The following is a 16241-nucleotide window of genomic DNA, read 5'->3' as shown; positions in this document are numbered from 1 at the left end:
ACATATTTTCAGAAATGTAGATGATGAGCCCTACTAAAATACTCAGTGAGACTGACTCTACGTCAGTTTGCTGCCCCCTACTGGAGATCGGTTTACCCCAGAGTTAATACTTCCTTGGAAGTTTTACCAAGAATACATTCATAAACTAGTGACTTTAAATAGATCAAATCTTCCTGATTTTTCTCATTCTTACTTGTTGGGAGTTTTAACTTCATGCACTTCTCCAATTAATTTAATTCCTTTGCTCCAGGTGGCTACACACTTAGGCTATTCTAAGGCTACTGTCCAGCGTATTGTAGAGCTTCCTCACTAAACGTTCTATTCCAAGTTTCCTAGTTCAAATTCAAAGCCGTGGTACAATTCAGCAGTTTAGAATCGACTGTTTTGTTTTGATTCTGAGATAGAGTCTAAGTTGCCCAGGGCTGGCCTTGAATTCATGAACGCTAGGGTTACAGGTGAGCCTACTGCCCCAAGTTTTCAAGGCAAAGCAGCAAGCCTCATCAACAACTCAGAGAGCCTTTCCTGTTCTAAAAACCTGGCTTCTCCGAACCCCATGCTATTGCATCGTCTTCATCAGAGCTGACTACAATAAATGTTCCACTCCACTTTCAAAAAGAAACTTTTAAAAGACCCAAGTCTGCTGAGCACTCGGTATGGACCAGGCACATCTTAGGCATTAACCAAAGAATATAAATTTTATATGAGAATATTAATTACATTTACACTCCAGAAACAACCCAACCTGATTGTAACATGAAGACCTTGTGAGGGACAAAAATGCATAAAGAGGCAGAGAGATGAGCTATTAAATGAGTGTGGCGGAAACAGCAATGTTTAGAGATTATGATGATGAAAGTGGGGGTGCGCGCCAGGCGAGTTTGGAGAAGAAATCCACAGAATTCGACGTGGAGGGCAAAGGAGGGTGAGTGGATGCCTCTCCGGGATGAATCCGCTGATGGTGAGCAAAGTGTGCAGTCTGCCTGAAGGCCTTTCTGCCTTTTTTGTAGTTACCCGTTCTTTCTCCAGTATGGACTCTCTTATGTTGGTTAAGGTGTCCAATCTGGATGAAGGTTTTCCGACACTCCTTACATTCATACGGTTTCTTCCCAGAATGAATTCTCTGATGCACACTGAGGGACTGCCGATGGCTGAAGGCTTTGCCACAGACACTACACTCGTAGGGTTTCTCCCCAGTGTGACACCTGCGATGACAAATGAGGGATGACTTGGTCTTGAACGCCTTCCCACACTGCACACACTCGTAAGGCCTCTGCCCAGTGTGAAGCCTCTGGTGTTGAGTGCAGGATGAGTTGTCGCCAAAGGCCTTGCCACATTCCAGACACTTATAGGGCTTCTCCCCAGTATGGACCCTCTGGTGCTGAATGAGGTGAGTGGTCTGGCTGAAGGCCTTGCCGCATTCCTTACACTCATACGGCTTCTCTCCCGTGTGAGTTTTTTGATGTTGTGCGAGGTGAGCCTTCTGAGTAAAGGCTTTATTACAGACCTCACAGCCATAGGGCTTCTCTCCTGTGTGAATTCTCTGATGTGTGGCAAGCTGTGAGCTAATGCTGAACGATTTCCCACACTGCCCACACTCAAAGGGCTTCTCCCCGGTATGGATCCTCAGATGACTGGCAAGGTGTATATTCTGCCTAAAGGCTTTCCCGCATTCTTTACACTTAAAAGGCTTTTCTCCCGAATGCACCCTTTGATGCTGAGTGAGGGATGCATGGTGGCTGAAGGCCTTTCTGCAAACAGCACACTCGTACGGTTTCTCTCCAGTATGAATCCGTTGGTGCACCGTGAGGGATGAGCCATATCTGAAGGACTTGTGACACACTTCGCACTTGTAGGGTTTCTCTCCAGTGTGAATCCTCCTATGTTGGTTAAGGCCTATGTGGTCACTGAAGGCTTTACCACAGTCGACGCAGTCAAAGGGCTTCTCCGCAGTGTGATAGTACCTCCAGTGACGGACAAGGGATGTGTTCTGTATGAACGCTTTGCCACACTCCGTGCACTCATACGGCTTCTTGCCTGTGTGGCACCTCTGGTGTCGCGTGAAAGACGAACCGTCACTGAAGGCCTTCCCACACTCATCACATTGGTAAGGCTTCTCTCCAGTATGAATTCTCTGGTGAACAGTAAGGGATGAGCTCTGCGTAAACGTTTTCTTACATTCGTTACATTTGAAAAGTTTTTTTCCTGCATAGATTCCTGTTTCTTTTAGGACTATTGAATTTGGGGGGAAACTTTGACCTGAGTCACAGTTGAGATTTCTCTCTTCTAAACTGTTCAAATGAACCCATCTTCCAGATTTGACATACACGCCATCTCTCTCCTCTGAGAAGGCTTTGTTCTGAGTAACCGACTCTTGCTCAAATGGTGGGGCTTGACCACTCCTTTCAAACACACATTTGGAATCCCAGTCTCTTCTGAAGGTGGGGCATTCGAGTTTAGTGCTCGACGTTCTGTCTGTTAGCCTTTCGGCAGCTGAGTTGTGCTTTAGAAACAAACCCTGGGCTTCGTGCTGGCCTGAAACAGATCATGAGGACGTTATTTCCTTCATTACGGATCAAGAGGGAGAGTCACGCTTCTGTCTCCCGCAATGTAACCTCTGTCTACCCTGCCCTGCTGGCGCAAAGGAGCCACTGGGAAAAAGAGCTTTGTTTCTCTGCAATATCTGAGTCACAACTTTCAAACTTCATTTCATGCGTGTGCGCACACGCGTGCTAACAAACACGTACACATGCACACATACACACACACACACACACACACACACACACACACTTAAACAAACAAAACCCCAAAAAGTAAGGGCTCTTGAAAACAGACTCAGATCTGGGATGGAGACAGCTTACCCAAGGGCTCCAGGTCACCACAGTTCTTCCATGTCACATGCTCACAGAAACCCTTCTGAGCTGACATAAGCTGTGGAGAATTGTCTCTGGCCATATCTGTGATAGTCTTCACACCCTGCAAAGGTACAAACACACTCATGAACCTGGGTGGCCAGGATGGCTGGAATGTGTCCACACATGGTAACAGTACTCTGTGCTGCTTGGGTGCTCAGCGGTTGAGGTTATATTGTGAATGGCCTTTGTGTGCATGTACGCGCGTGCATGTGCTTGTCTGTGTGCGTGTGTTTCAGGGAATAAAAAAAAAAAAAAATGTTTATTGGGCTTAGTTCCCCTGGATGAACTGTATTTTCACGTGCTGGCTAGTTTTATATCAAGTTGATAGCGGCTGGAGTCATTTGAGAAGCGTGAGCCTCAGTTGAGAAAATATTCCCACCAGACTGGCCTATAGGCAAGCCTACAGGGTGTTTTCTTAATTAGGGATGGACGAAAGAAGGCCCAACCCACTGTGAGTGGTGCCACCCCTGGACCCGTTGGTCCTAGATATAAAAAGACAGGCTGAACAAGCCACGGGGAACAAGGCAGTAAGCAGCATTTCTCTATGTCGTCGGCATCAGCTCCTGCCTCCGGGTTCCCCGGCTTGCCTGAGTGTCTGCCCTGACTTCCTTGGATGATGAGCCACAGTGTGTTGTGTGGAATAAACCCTTTCCTCCTCATGTTGCTTTTGGTCATGATGTTTCATTACATCAAAGGAAACCTAAGGAAGACATGTGGCCATAAGGACCTTGTGAGGAGGGGTAAACGTGTTCATCTCCTCAGGGAGGCAGTAGGAGGAACTAGTACAGTCCTGCTCAGCGTTTTCAGACATTCGCTCTATGTCAGCTATCGACACGGCAACAACTTGTTTGTGACTCACACCCCACCTCCCCTCCCGTGCCGCCGCAGCCCCCACACACTTCCACTGTGTGTCTCAGTTACTCAGGTAACTCTTTGCTCCTGAGTCACAATCTGTCCACAGGAACTAGTGTATTCAAATGGGAATTTCTCCACTGTTCCAGGAGTCATGAATGCTGCCTGAAGTTTACCTCAACTCACCCTCTGTGCCTCAAACACAGCATCACCATCCCAGTTTTCCGCTAACATGGAACACTTGGGTCTGTAATGCAGGAGCTGTTTTCTCAGCACTGCCTGGGATAACTTTTCTTCCTTTGGAGGGAACTCCTTGGTGTCCTGCGCAGCCTTTAAGTCTAAAAGGTATTAACAAAGCAAACGGCTCTTATTATGTGTTGCATGGGGGAAGGGGGGTTGCACATATACAGGCAAAATACCCATACACACAAGTTAATTTTTAAAAATTAAAAATAAGGTGGATGGAGCAGGAAAGAGGGCTCAGCGGTTAAGAGCACTTGCTGCTCTTCCAGGGGATGCAGGTTCAATTTCCAGTACCTGAATGATGGCTCACAACTGTTTAACTACAGATCCAAGAAATCTACCTCCTCTTATAGCCTTTTTAGGCAGCAGGCATAATATGCTGCAGTCGCCCAGACATATGCACAGGCAAAAATCCACATACATAAAATGAAGTTATATAAAGAAAAAAAAAGACCTAGAGTGATAGAGGAAGGCATCTAACATCAGCCTCTGACCTTTGGCTGATGGGTATGTTCACCTAAACAAACACATGTGTGCACACATATAAACACACACACACACACACACACATATATACATTAAAAAATAAAATAAATCAAAGATGAGTCTGTAAGACTGAAAGACAAAGGAGGGATGCCAAGGAAAGGAAACTATCTAGAGGGCACAGAGCCATGCTGGAGAGCGGAGCGGGTGAGAAGACAGCAAAGGCCATGCTTAAGAGAGCACGGCACCTGCTTAAGAGATTCTGTGTCTGAGGGACCGGGCTGGGCTGCGGTAGCCTCCCTATGAGAGCCACTTCCTCACACTCACCTGTGCACCGGCCTCTGGTCATCTTTCTTTTCATCACGTAGGGATCTTTCCCTTGTTCCAACAAGGCTATCATATCTGGCTTAGAAGCACAGAGTCCTAGATCCACAAGGAAAATAGAAAAAAGAAAAAGAGTATGTGGTCAAGCTGGGGGGGGGGGTGGGTTTGGCATGGGCTGCAGCTCCCTTGGCTCACAGAAGGGGGCGCTGCAGAAATCGAGGGAGAACGAATGAAAGACCGCACCACCACCGCAGGCTTAGATGGGAGGAGAGGCAGGGCAGGAGTAGGGATTTCCTCACCCAGCGATGCCAGGTTCCTGTAATTGTCCAGCATCACCTTCCAGTACAGGCTCCTCTGCTCCGAGTTCAGCCATTCCCACTCCTCCTGGGAGAAAACTACAGCCACATCCCCAAATGTCACCAGGCCCTGAAATGACAAAAACGCACTGTCGCTCAGCCGGCACCCGTGATCACAGATGACCAGGGGATTCTTAAACAAACTGTGTCCTCCCACCCTGTGTTCACGTCCTCACCCTAGTCCTTTAGGATGGAGATGCATTTGGGGACTGTGATAGTTAGGGTTGCCACTGCTATGATGAAACACCATGACCAAAAGCAGGTTGGGAAGAAAAGGTTTATATGGTTTACACTTCCTCACTGTAGTCCATCACTGAAGGGAGTCAGGACAGGAACTCAAGCAGGGCAGGTACCCAGAGGCAGGAGCTGATGCAGAGGCCATCGAGAGATGCTGCTTACTTGCTGGCTTGCTCCTCATGGCTTACTCAGTTTTCTTATAGAACGCAGGACCACTTGCTCAAGGTGACCACACTTACTATGAACTGGGCCCTCCCCCATCCATCAGTAGGTTAAGAAAATGTCCTACAGGCCTGCATGCAGCCTGATCTTAGGGCGACATTTTCTTGAGGTTCCCTCCTCTCAGATGACTACTGCTTGTGTCAAGTTGACATAAAACTAGGCACGGAATCATATAAAATATTTGTCGCCGATTTCTAACAATACATAACGAAAACTGACTTGTCCTAAATAAAACAGGTCCTTACTGTTTCAACTTTGTTTTACATGGGCAGCCTGGACCAGCCCAAGGACCAGGAGAGAAACCAGGAGAAACCAGGATGCAAAGATCCAAATAGCCCACGCCCCAGCTGGGGTCTGAGGGTTGCTATTGCCTACCATCTTCTTTGGAGGTTCAGTAACATGAAAACAAGAACTACCATTAAAAAAAAAAAAAAACAAAACAACAACAACAAAAACCCACATAAGTGTGCAATAAGAATGAAAACCACTATCAGTTTTTTCTTTAACTAATATAATGCCTTCTTCAGGTGCTGGCATGGTGGTGCAGGCCTATTATTCCAGCACTTGGGAGGCAGAAACAGGGTGACTCCAAGTTTGAGGCTAGTGTGGAACGCGCGTGCACGCACGCATGCACACATGCGCACACACACACGCGCACACACACACACGCACACGCACACACACGCGCACACACACACACACACACACACACGACCCCAGAAGAAGGATAGATAAAGCAATCTTTTCCGCCATCTGATCTGAGCACCCCTCACTGTACCAAGCCTGATGACCACAAACCTAAACACTCCCTCAGCAGATCACAAGAGTGACCAACAGCTGAGCTCTTCTGCGGGAAGGTCTGCGTGCCAGAAACCCGAGTTCCCATCGGGCGGCACAGCCGGTGAGTGAGGCACCATCGCAACTTTAGCCTGCAGCCAAACTCTGCAGGCACGTTAAGCCAATCATGGAAAGCCAAGACCGAATGAATTTTAAGTGTGACTGTGTGTGTGTGTGTGTGTGTGTGTGTGTGTGTGTGTGTCAGCCAGGGGTCAAGGCTGCATATCTCTTCCTCAATCACAGTCTACTTTGTGTGTGTGTGTGTGTGTGTGTGTGTGTGTTGGCGTGAACTCAGGTCTTCGAGCTTGCCCAGAAACACTTTACCGACTGAGCCACCTCCCCAGCCCCAGTGTTAGTAAGCCCCTGATGGGGAGCTTTCCTAAGCAGAAGACTGAAAGGGCCTAGGCAGTGAACCTCACCCGGCAGCGCTTGCAGAGCTGAGAACTGCCTCCTGAGCTTACACTTGACCTAGCATGCCTGCCTGAGCCATCTGGCCTAAAAAACGAATGCTGCTCGGCTCTCAGCACGCTGCCTGAATCCTATCACAAAGAGCAGGACGGACTGCTTTTAGGTAGGCAGCTTCATCTCGCCAGAAAGGATCGACTCCAATCTCGCCAGTTGATCAGAAGCTAAAAGCCCTTAATTCTGAGAACTCAGCAGGGTTCGGCAATAGAAAGCCTCAAGTATCCTAATATCCAAACATTTCAATGCAGACACAGTATTTCAAAGAGTGTGGAGAGAGAATTAGTGGGCAGCAGCTAAGAAAAAGACCCATGACTAATCTAAGTGCTGAGAATAATTGAGTGGTGCAGTGCTTAGCCCAATATGGGACATCTACATCGGTCCCATACCCCAAAGGCTCAGGGGACATCGTGAAAAGGGAGGTGGAAAGAGTGTAAAAGCCAGAAGACAGGGAGAAGTGCTACAGGCAGACATGCTGCCTACTGGACGTGACGTGGCTGTTACATTCATGAACTACAGCAGCTGTGGTCACCTGCACAGAAGACGTCAAGAAGAGCAGTCAGCACTCCAGCAGTAACTGGATTCAGTGGGTTATTCACATCAAAAAGGAAATAACAAGAAGTGAGGAGAGGGTGTGTTAGAGATGCCTGTGGGGAGAGTGGGAGGGAGGAGCCAAGGTCCCTGTCATCAAAGATACATTGTTTACACACACACAATTGACAAAGACTAAGTAAAAGATACTCCCTCTCAAAATAGAGAAAGAAAGCAAGACAGACTACGGTTCTCAGACCATCTGACTTTGTACAGAAACAGTCTCCCAGCGTCTCCCAGAAGCTCTTTGTTTTTTGTTTGGTTTTTCGAGACAAGGGTTTCTCTGTGTACCTTGGCTGTCCTGGACTGGCTTTGTAGACCAGGCTGGCCTCGAACTCACATCGATCTACCTGCCTCTGCCTCCTGAGTGCTGGGACTAAAGGCCTGCGCCACCACTGCCCGGCTCCCACAGGCTTTTTACAGGGCTCAGTCCTGGAGTTCCAACTTCACGACTCCGGATGCTCAGTCTTATACTTATTTTTTTCTCTTCAGATTTTCATACAGATTTGGTTTCTAACCAAACCAAATCAAGCTTATGTTTTTAAAATCTGTACATTTAAACATTTTTTTTTTGAATGCGAAGAAAGTAATGCCTACTTTTTGGACTATGAGAAAAACCATATTATGTATACAACATAGTTTATGTATTAAGTGGCACCACAATAGAATGGTCTTTATAGTTTTTGAACAGATTTTTTTTTTTAAAGGAAACTCCTCCTAAAACAAAAATTTTTAACCCCTTTTTCTAAGTAGGCCAATGTGACATATATGCTTGGTGTCTAGTCATGTCCAAATCCTGCTGCATTCGTTTGTTACTACCTTGTCACCACCGAGGAGACTACACTTTGGTGACTCCCAAGAGAAAGGAAAGCACTCAGATGTTCTCTTATAACTGGCAATAACTTGTTTTGACTTTTTGAAACAAAATCTCACTCTGATGCCCCTGGCTTATCTCAAACTCCTGGGCTTGGGATGGTGCTGAGACAACATACGGCAGCATCCTCGGTACCTGAATTGACAAGAGCATGCCACCCCCCCTAGCTCCCTCCCTCCTCCCTTGTCATTACTTTACATTCCTTCATTCTCATCCTCTCCCTGCCCCCACCTCTGCTGTGTATGTGCGGGGTGTGTGTGTGTGTGTGTGTGTGTGTGTGTGTGTGTGTGTGTGTGTGTAAGGCTTAGTGTGCTAGGCATCAGATCCCCTGGAGTTACAGGCAGCTTTGAGCTGCCTGACTTCCGTGTTGAGATCCAAAACTCTGGTCCTCTGGTAGACCAGTAAGTGCTCTTAACCACTGACCTATCTCTCCAGCCCCCAAGACCTGAGATTTTTCACAGGGTCTGGCCATGAAATGAGAAGGCACTTTTCCAGAAACAAAGAGAGTGAAGGTGATGAGCAGACGTTGGAGGTAATGAGGACCCATGTCTCTGACATCTTCTCAGTCACCTTAGTTAGGTAAAAGGCTTTTCTTCTTGACGCCTTGGAGGGTTCAGAGCAGAGCGTGGCAGGAGCTGACACGCAGAGAACTCTCTGGCATTCAGAAGAGAAAGGGGCAGAAGCAGAGGCCACAGAAGCACAGAGCCATGAGGCCAAGAGTGAGAGAGAAGGTTAAGGCCAGGTGTGTCTGTGTGCAGGCTTAATCCTATCATTCAGGAGGCAGGAGGAAGCAGGATCTCGATGAGTTCAAGGCTGTCTACACAGCGAGTTTCCTGCTTAGCCAAGGCTACATTGCAAGACCCTGTCTCAAAATCAAAGCAATAAGAGAAAGGGGGCGTCCCAGACTCAAGGTAGGGAATCTGGACGCTTGCACTCTTGCTTCCTTGACTTCTGGTCAACAGGTCGTGAGCTCCTAGAGATCAAGAAATGCTTTTTAATCTAAAATTATTTTTTAAACATTTTATTACACTTAGGTGTGTATGTACGAGCACACATGTGAATGTCAGAAGACAACTTTTTCAGGTTTTCTCCCTCCTTCCTGTGGCTCCCAGGTCAGGCTTAGCAGCAAAAGTACCTTTACTTACTGAGCCATCTGACCAACCCAGTTAAACATTGTGAGTGTGTGTGTGTGTGTGTGTGTGTGTTACATGCTCTTGAGTGTCCAGGTTCCTGTGCCCCAGCCACAGCTAGCATGCTGAGCTTCTTCCTTTATTGCTTTGAGATACATTTTCTCACTCAATAAGAAGTTGACCTTTTTGGCTAGGCTGACTGGCCAGAAAGCTCTAGGATTATATCTGACTCTGCCTGGAAAATCCAGTCTACAGGAACACACTTGCCTTCTTACATAGGTACTGGGGATTCGAACTCAGGTACTCATGCTTACAGATCAAGTGTTCTTACCCCCTCAACCCCCTAAACAAGGCTTAGCCACAACATAGTTCTCCTACATTGTTGGGCATCATAGAAACCAGGCAGAAGAACTGGCTGCATTTCTGAACATAAGAATCCTTCTGAAACAGGGCATGGTGGTGACATACACACTTAATCCCAGGACTCAGGAGAGGCAGGCAGATCTCTGTGAGTTCCAGGGCCCCCAGGGCTTTGTAGATAGACCTTTCCCCAAAAAAACAAAAACAAACAATCCTTCTGAGATAAGTGGAACAATCAAGGGGGGGGGGGTGTGAATGATTTCTTCAAGCCAGAAAGAATAGTTGGGATGAAAAGGAAGAAGAGGAGGCCTGATTAGTTTGAGGCTATCTCTGCAGCCCATCACTCACCGAAGTACGAGGAAACAGCACCCAGGACAGGTCTCTTAAACTGAAAACTTGTCAGAGAAAATAAACATCATTAAGTGTTGAAAAAGCAAGACTTATTTCACGAAGCAGAGTGGAAATGGACTCACCTGAGACTTGGCTTTAAGTTTAGTCCCTGTAGGGGCAGCTTCCTGTCTGCGGTTTAGCTCCTGGAGGAAGTTGGTTTCTCTGGAAAGCAGAGCTGGGGAAAAGGAAGGGCTGGACACCAAGTCTACACAAGACTACACCCAGAGTAAGCAGAGTGGGGACTATTTAAGAAAGAGAGATGAGATGCCCTAGTAACCTTGTGCAGGAGTACGTTGACGATGGCTTGGGATGTGTGTGTGTGGGGGGGGGGGGGAGATGGTGTCTCTTTTTTCTGTCTTGCTTGCATGTATATATGTGTACCACGTGTGTGCCTGGTGCCCATGAAGTCCAGAAGAGGTTGTTATCTCCCCGCAATTAGGAGTCAGGGATGGGTGTGACCCACCATGTGGGTGCTAGGAACCAAATCTGGGTCCTCAACAAAATGCTCTCAAGGGCTGCGCCATCTCTAGCCCCTCCCCTCCCCATCTCTTGAAGCATGGACACGTAGACAAATCTAAACTAAGTTGATCCTGGAGACTTCCAGGTCCTTCCAGAAACTATGCTTGACTGCTGGCTCAAGTTGAGCTTTCAAGGATTGACTCCCACTTAACCACGACTCTCAGAGCCCAGACACGCCATCTCCAGCAGCAAGGCCTCTAGAACCCTCACACTCAAAATAGATCCATCTTTGTCCACTCAGCTCGGACACATGCCACTCACCTTTGTGCCCGGGCCTCGAGGTCACCCCTCCTTGGCCGCCCTGGGAGGCCAGGCCATTCCTGCAGCGCGGCCTTCCCCGGGCAGGGCGCCCACGAGCAGCTGTAGTTCCTGCCGCCGGACGTCCCCCAAGCCCGGGCTTTGTGCAGAGGGCGCCGCGCCCCAGGAGAGCCCGGGGCTCGCGTGGCCCCGCAACCGCCACCCCCCGCATGTCACGCGAAGGGCGCACACACTCCCTGCCAGGCCGCAGACGCCCTCCAAGGCCACTGAAGACCGACACACCCCCCGGCCACGCCCGTACCCGACAGGCCACGCCCCACCGGCCACGCCCTCGCCCTGCCTAACCCCGCCCTGAAGGATCTGACTCTTTGGCTGTTCAGCCTTAACGCACCGGAAGTGGACTTTGCTTGCACGCAAGGCCCGCTGGGAAGTGTAGTCCCCAGCGGGGAAATCGGTCCCGCTAAGCCGGGTCTCAGCGAACCCCGACGGGTCCTTTGAAGACCAGGTCTGTGAACCGAGGGGGAGAGGGGGATACAAAAGAGCTCCCCAGAGGTTTCTGGGAATTGAGGTGGCAGTCTGAACGTACGTGAGCAGTTGACAGGGCTGCTGGCGTGTTGTTTAGGTTGATTTGAGGAAGGGGAGTTGGGAGATGTGTGCATTGGGCAGGGGTTTCTGGCTGGAGGTACTTGTCGCTTTGATATTCAGTTGCTGCCATTGCCTTCCATTCTCCCCAGACCACCTCTACGTTAATGCCTAGTGTTCAAAGTGCCCCGCTGCAGTCTTTCCCAGATTTTCTTCTGGGATGCTTGCTTTTTTGAAAAATGTTTATTCTTGGGAGAGATGGCTCAGCGGTTAAGGGCACTGACTGCTCTTCCAGAAGACCCGGGTTCAAACCCCAGCACCCACATGAGAGCTCCCAACTGTCTGTTATCCAAGATCTGACACTCTCACATGTAGGCAAAATACCGATGCACATAAAGGTGAATAAAGTTTTTGGTTTGTTTTTTTTTTTTTTTTTTTTTTTAACGTGTATTCTTGCCTTTAATCCCAGCACTCGGGAGGCAGACAAGAGTTCCAGGACAGCCAGGGCTACACAGAGAAGCCCTGAGGGAGTATATGGGATAAGTGTGCAATTTATTCTTTGCCAGTGTCACACACTGTATGTTGATCATATCCAACTCAATTCTCTTCTCCCAAACACCGGCATCAGACACCACTATAACTCCACAGTGTGTTATCTTTTCTTTTAATGAGTGTGAGACCATCCACTTAAGCTTGAGCGTGGGCAGTCTGATCAGGGGCCACATGCCCAAAGAAAATAACTCCCTGGCTCCCACTGCCTTTATTTGCCTATAGCCCCTCAGCTATCTGTGGAGTGGTAAGCCCTTCCTCCATCCATGCTGGAATCGATCTCTTGGGCAGGTAATCACAGTTCCTGTGAATTTATGAGCAGAGCAGTCATGGGATGTCCAGAACCATTCCACAGCACGCCTCACCATTCTCAGATCTTACGTTTTTTCTCTTCCTCCATGTATGATGTTCCCCGACCCTTGAAAAGGTATACACACACACACACACACACACACACACACACACACACACATATCCATCCCATTTAGGGTCGTGGGCTTGTTTTTTACTTATCATGTGAGAGAGTGCCATGTAGCCCTGGCTGCCCTGGAACTCTGTAGATCAGGCTGGCCTTGAACCTAGAGGTCCCCACTGCCTCTGCCTCCTGAGTTCTGGGATTAAAGGTATGTGCCACCATTGCCCAGCAAGCAGGCTGTTCTTTATCGAAGATGTTTGAGACCAGAAATGTTAGATTTACTTTTTTCTGATTTGGGAATATATTCATACCATAATGATATATTTTAAGGGAGGAAACCAAAGTCTAAACATAAAATCTATTTATGCTTCATGAACACCTCATATAATCTGAAGGTAATTTTAAAGTAAATTTTTGTCCTTTTGTTTTGTTTTTGTTTTTTGTTTTTGTGTTTTGTTTTGTTTTGTTTTGTTGTTTTGTTTCCAGACTGGGTTTCTCTGTATAACCTTGGCTGTCCTGGACTCACTTTGTAGACCAGACCTGCCTCTGCCTCCAGAGTTCTGGGATCACAGACGTGTGCCATCACGCCTCACATTATTATTTTTTTTTTAAACAAAAACAATCTTGCAGCATTGATTGTCGCCTGAAAGATTTATTTTTATTCTATGTGATGAGTGTTTTGCCTTCATGTATTTATGTGCCTGCAGAGGCCAGAAGAGAGCATCAGACCCGCTGGAACTGGGGTTACAGAGCGTTGTGAGCTGCTATATGGGTGCTGGGACCCCCAAATCCAAGGCTTCTGCAAAAGCACAAAGCGCTCTTAACCACGGAGCCATCTCCCAACCCTGGCAATTTGATAGCAAATCTTTAGTTTTCTTATTATTACAACCTATTAGATAAAATCAGGAGTAGAGTTTGGCACTTGGCATTCAGAAAGTTTCCGACTTTGGAATACTTTAGATTCCAAATATTCAGATTAAGGATGCTCAATTTCGACCCTGAAAGATCATCTGGGGCTCATTCAGGAGTGTAATGCTAGTTGAACATTCAAAAATCAATTTATGTAATGTAGCAAAGTTAGCAAGCTAGACAAAAACCAAAGCCAACTCCGGAAACTAAGACAGTGGTTCTCAACCTTCCCAGTGCTGCCACCACTAATCCCAGCACTGGGGAGGCAGAGGCAGGTGGATCGCTGTGAGTTCAAGGCCAGCCTGGTCTACAAAGTGAGTCCAGGACAGCCAGGGCTACCCAGAGAAACCCTGTCTCAAAAGCAAACAAACAAACAAACAATACAGTCCCTCATGTTGTGGTGACCCCCTATCATGAAGTTATTTTGTTGCTACTTTATAACTGCAATTTTGCTACTGTTGCAAATGATATGCAGGGTATCTGATATGCAACTCCTGTGAAAAGGTCGGTCACAACAACTGACAGGTTGAGAACCAATAACTTAGAGCCATTAGAAAAACATTACCCCAATCCAAGAGCCAGGGCCCTCTCTGCAGGAGCTAAACTCCTAGGAGCTGCCCTAACAGAACCCGGAGCTCCAAGAACTCAGAGCACCTGAAGGAATTTGGAAGCAATGTGCCCCCAGCAGCAGCAGCACCCAAAGCAGGAGGAGCAGGAGAAACAATTACCCTGGTGTCTCCGCAAGGCTCTGTTCTCCTGTCTTTGTTGTCTCCCAGTGAATCACCCTTCCAGACAACAGTTGGCCAAAGCCTCTGGGAAAAACAAGTTGCAGACTTACACCACAATGTATCTATCCTGTGGCGGGGAAAGAGAGACTAGAGCTAGTATAAACAGGGAAAGGCAGGCATACAGTCCAACAGAACCTACCTACCATGTGATGGACTTGCAAATATCACCCATAATCCTCTGGAACAACTACAGTGGGAGTTTGGGTCCCATATTTTCCTATTTCCACAGTATGTATTTATCTTGGTTGTGATCTTTTGTTGTGGTGGTGGTGCTGGTGGTAGTGGTGGTGTTTTTATGGTTGTTTCATTATGTTTGTTGGGATTTTCGAAACAGGGTTTCTCTGTGTAACTGCCCTGGCTGTCCTGGAACTCGATTTGCAGACAAGGCTGGCCTCGAACTCACAAGAGATCCACCTACCTTTGCCTCCCGAGTGCTGGGATTAAAGGCGTGCGCCACTACCTGGTGTTTTTAACTCAAGGTTTCACTGTTACCCTGTCTGCCCTAGAACTTACACTGTAGACCAAGCTGGTCTCAAACTCAGAGCTTCGGCCTGCCTCTGCCTCCTGAGTGCTGGGATGAAATGTTTGTGCCACCAGACCCAGTCACAATCCCCCCTTTAAATCTTATCTTTATTTATTTATTTACTTATTTATTTATTTATTTATTTGTAGATGTATTCATATATGCGCATTTATGGGTGTGATCACCCATGTGTGCATGTGCGGAAGACAGAAGTCGATATTAGGAGTCTGTCGCCCCCCACCTTGTGTTCTAAGATAGGATCTCATGGTGACCCTGGAGCTCATTGTTCAGCTAGCATTATCTGCAGGGGTTTGTTAATAAACATTAGAAATGGGTTTTTCTTTTCTTTTCTTTTCTTTTTTCCTTTTTGTCTTGACTATATAGTCATATATTTTCCCAAATAAATTGTAATTTTTTTGTTTGTTTTTTTGTTTTTTGTTCAAGTCTCATTCAATGTTCTGGGCCCTTCCTAAAACAAGTTCTACATATTAGCCATATTTCATTTCTTTACCAACACGGAAACATAACCTTAGACTCGTTAGAAAGTTTCTTAAATTATTAAACCTTAAACATACTGCATGTGCTGACTGTCACTCACCTGAAGCTGCTTTTCAGTTTCTGAGTGTTTCTGACCACCTACGCCGTTTTACAAGGTCCGGAGTTCGTGGTTTACAAATAATATTTCTAGTTGAACACATTTTTTAAGGGATGGGTCCATGTGGAGAAGTCCTATCGTTTTATGTTCTCTTGATATCTATTAAATTAAATTTTTCACTTTCTCAGGCTGGAAGCATAGGACAGTCACCCGTGGCACTTTCTGGTATCACAGCATCCACAAATGGCCCAGGCTGGTGCCAAGAGTAAAAACTTAGAAGCATTTCTCCCATCTAGCTGGGCTCCCTGCTCCCATCGCTCCCTCTAACTGCCAGATGGACTGGCACATAAGACGACCCCCCAGAACTTGTGCCTGCTTGCTTCAACTCAACAAAGGAAATCTGTACGCCTGGGACCCAGTAAAACATTGGCTCAGGGATTTCCCCTCTGTGGTGTCCCTTTAGCTCTGTGTTCTGTGCTGATATGTCTCCTAATTGTTGGAGGGATGTTCTCCATCCAAACTTAATACGGTCGATCCTGTTGGTAAGCATTTTGTATGCCATAAACAAACGCTTGACCATGAGTCTTACAAGAGGTACATAAATAACATTTATATTTTTAAAAGATTCCCTGACTGCAACATGAATAATAAACATGAAGGACACAGGCCAGGCATTTGGGAGAGTCCAAGTCAAATAGCAGTGTTTGGAGCAGACTAACTGGAACAAAAATACATGGAACTGTTTAGCAGGTGTATCCACAGGGCTTGGTGACACAGAGGAACACCAGACGTGACACCGCAAGAACAACTCAGCAACGTCGGATGGT

The 16241-nt window shown here is 47.1% G+C and overlaps 1 protein-coding gene across 1 annotated transcript; it reads right to left on the bottom strand.

The window, feature by feature from the left end:
- Positions 1 to 841: 841 nt before the first annotated feature.
- On the bottom strand, positions 842 to 11264 carry Zfp28 (ZFP28 zinc finger protein). Its single transcript, XM_051161855.1, has 7 exons — positions 11057 to 11264; positions 10360 to 10451; positions 5117 to 5243; positions 4821 to 4916; positions 3954 to 4105; positions 2862 to 2976; positions 842 to 2532 (listed from the first exon to the last, which is right to left on the bottom strand). Exons 1-7 carry the CDS (start codon positions 11262 to 11264, stop codon positions 842 to 844), a joined length of 2481 nt encoding a protein of 826 aa, XP_051017812.1.
- Positions 11265 to 16241: the final 4977 nt, after the last annotated feature.

Source organism: Acomys russatus, chromosome 19, assembly GCF_903995435.1.
Source record: "Acomys russatus chromosome 19, mAcoRus1.1, whole genome shotgun sequence".
Taxonomy (NCBI): domain Eukaryota; kingdom Metazoa; phylum Chordata; class Mammalia; order Rodentia; family Muridae; genus Acomys; species Acomys russatus.
Note: the sequence above shows the minus strand (reverse complement) of the source record. Positions and strands in the feature narration are given on the sequence as shown.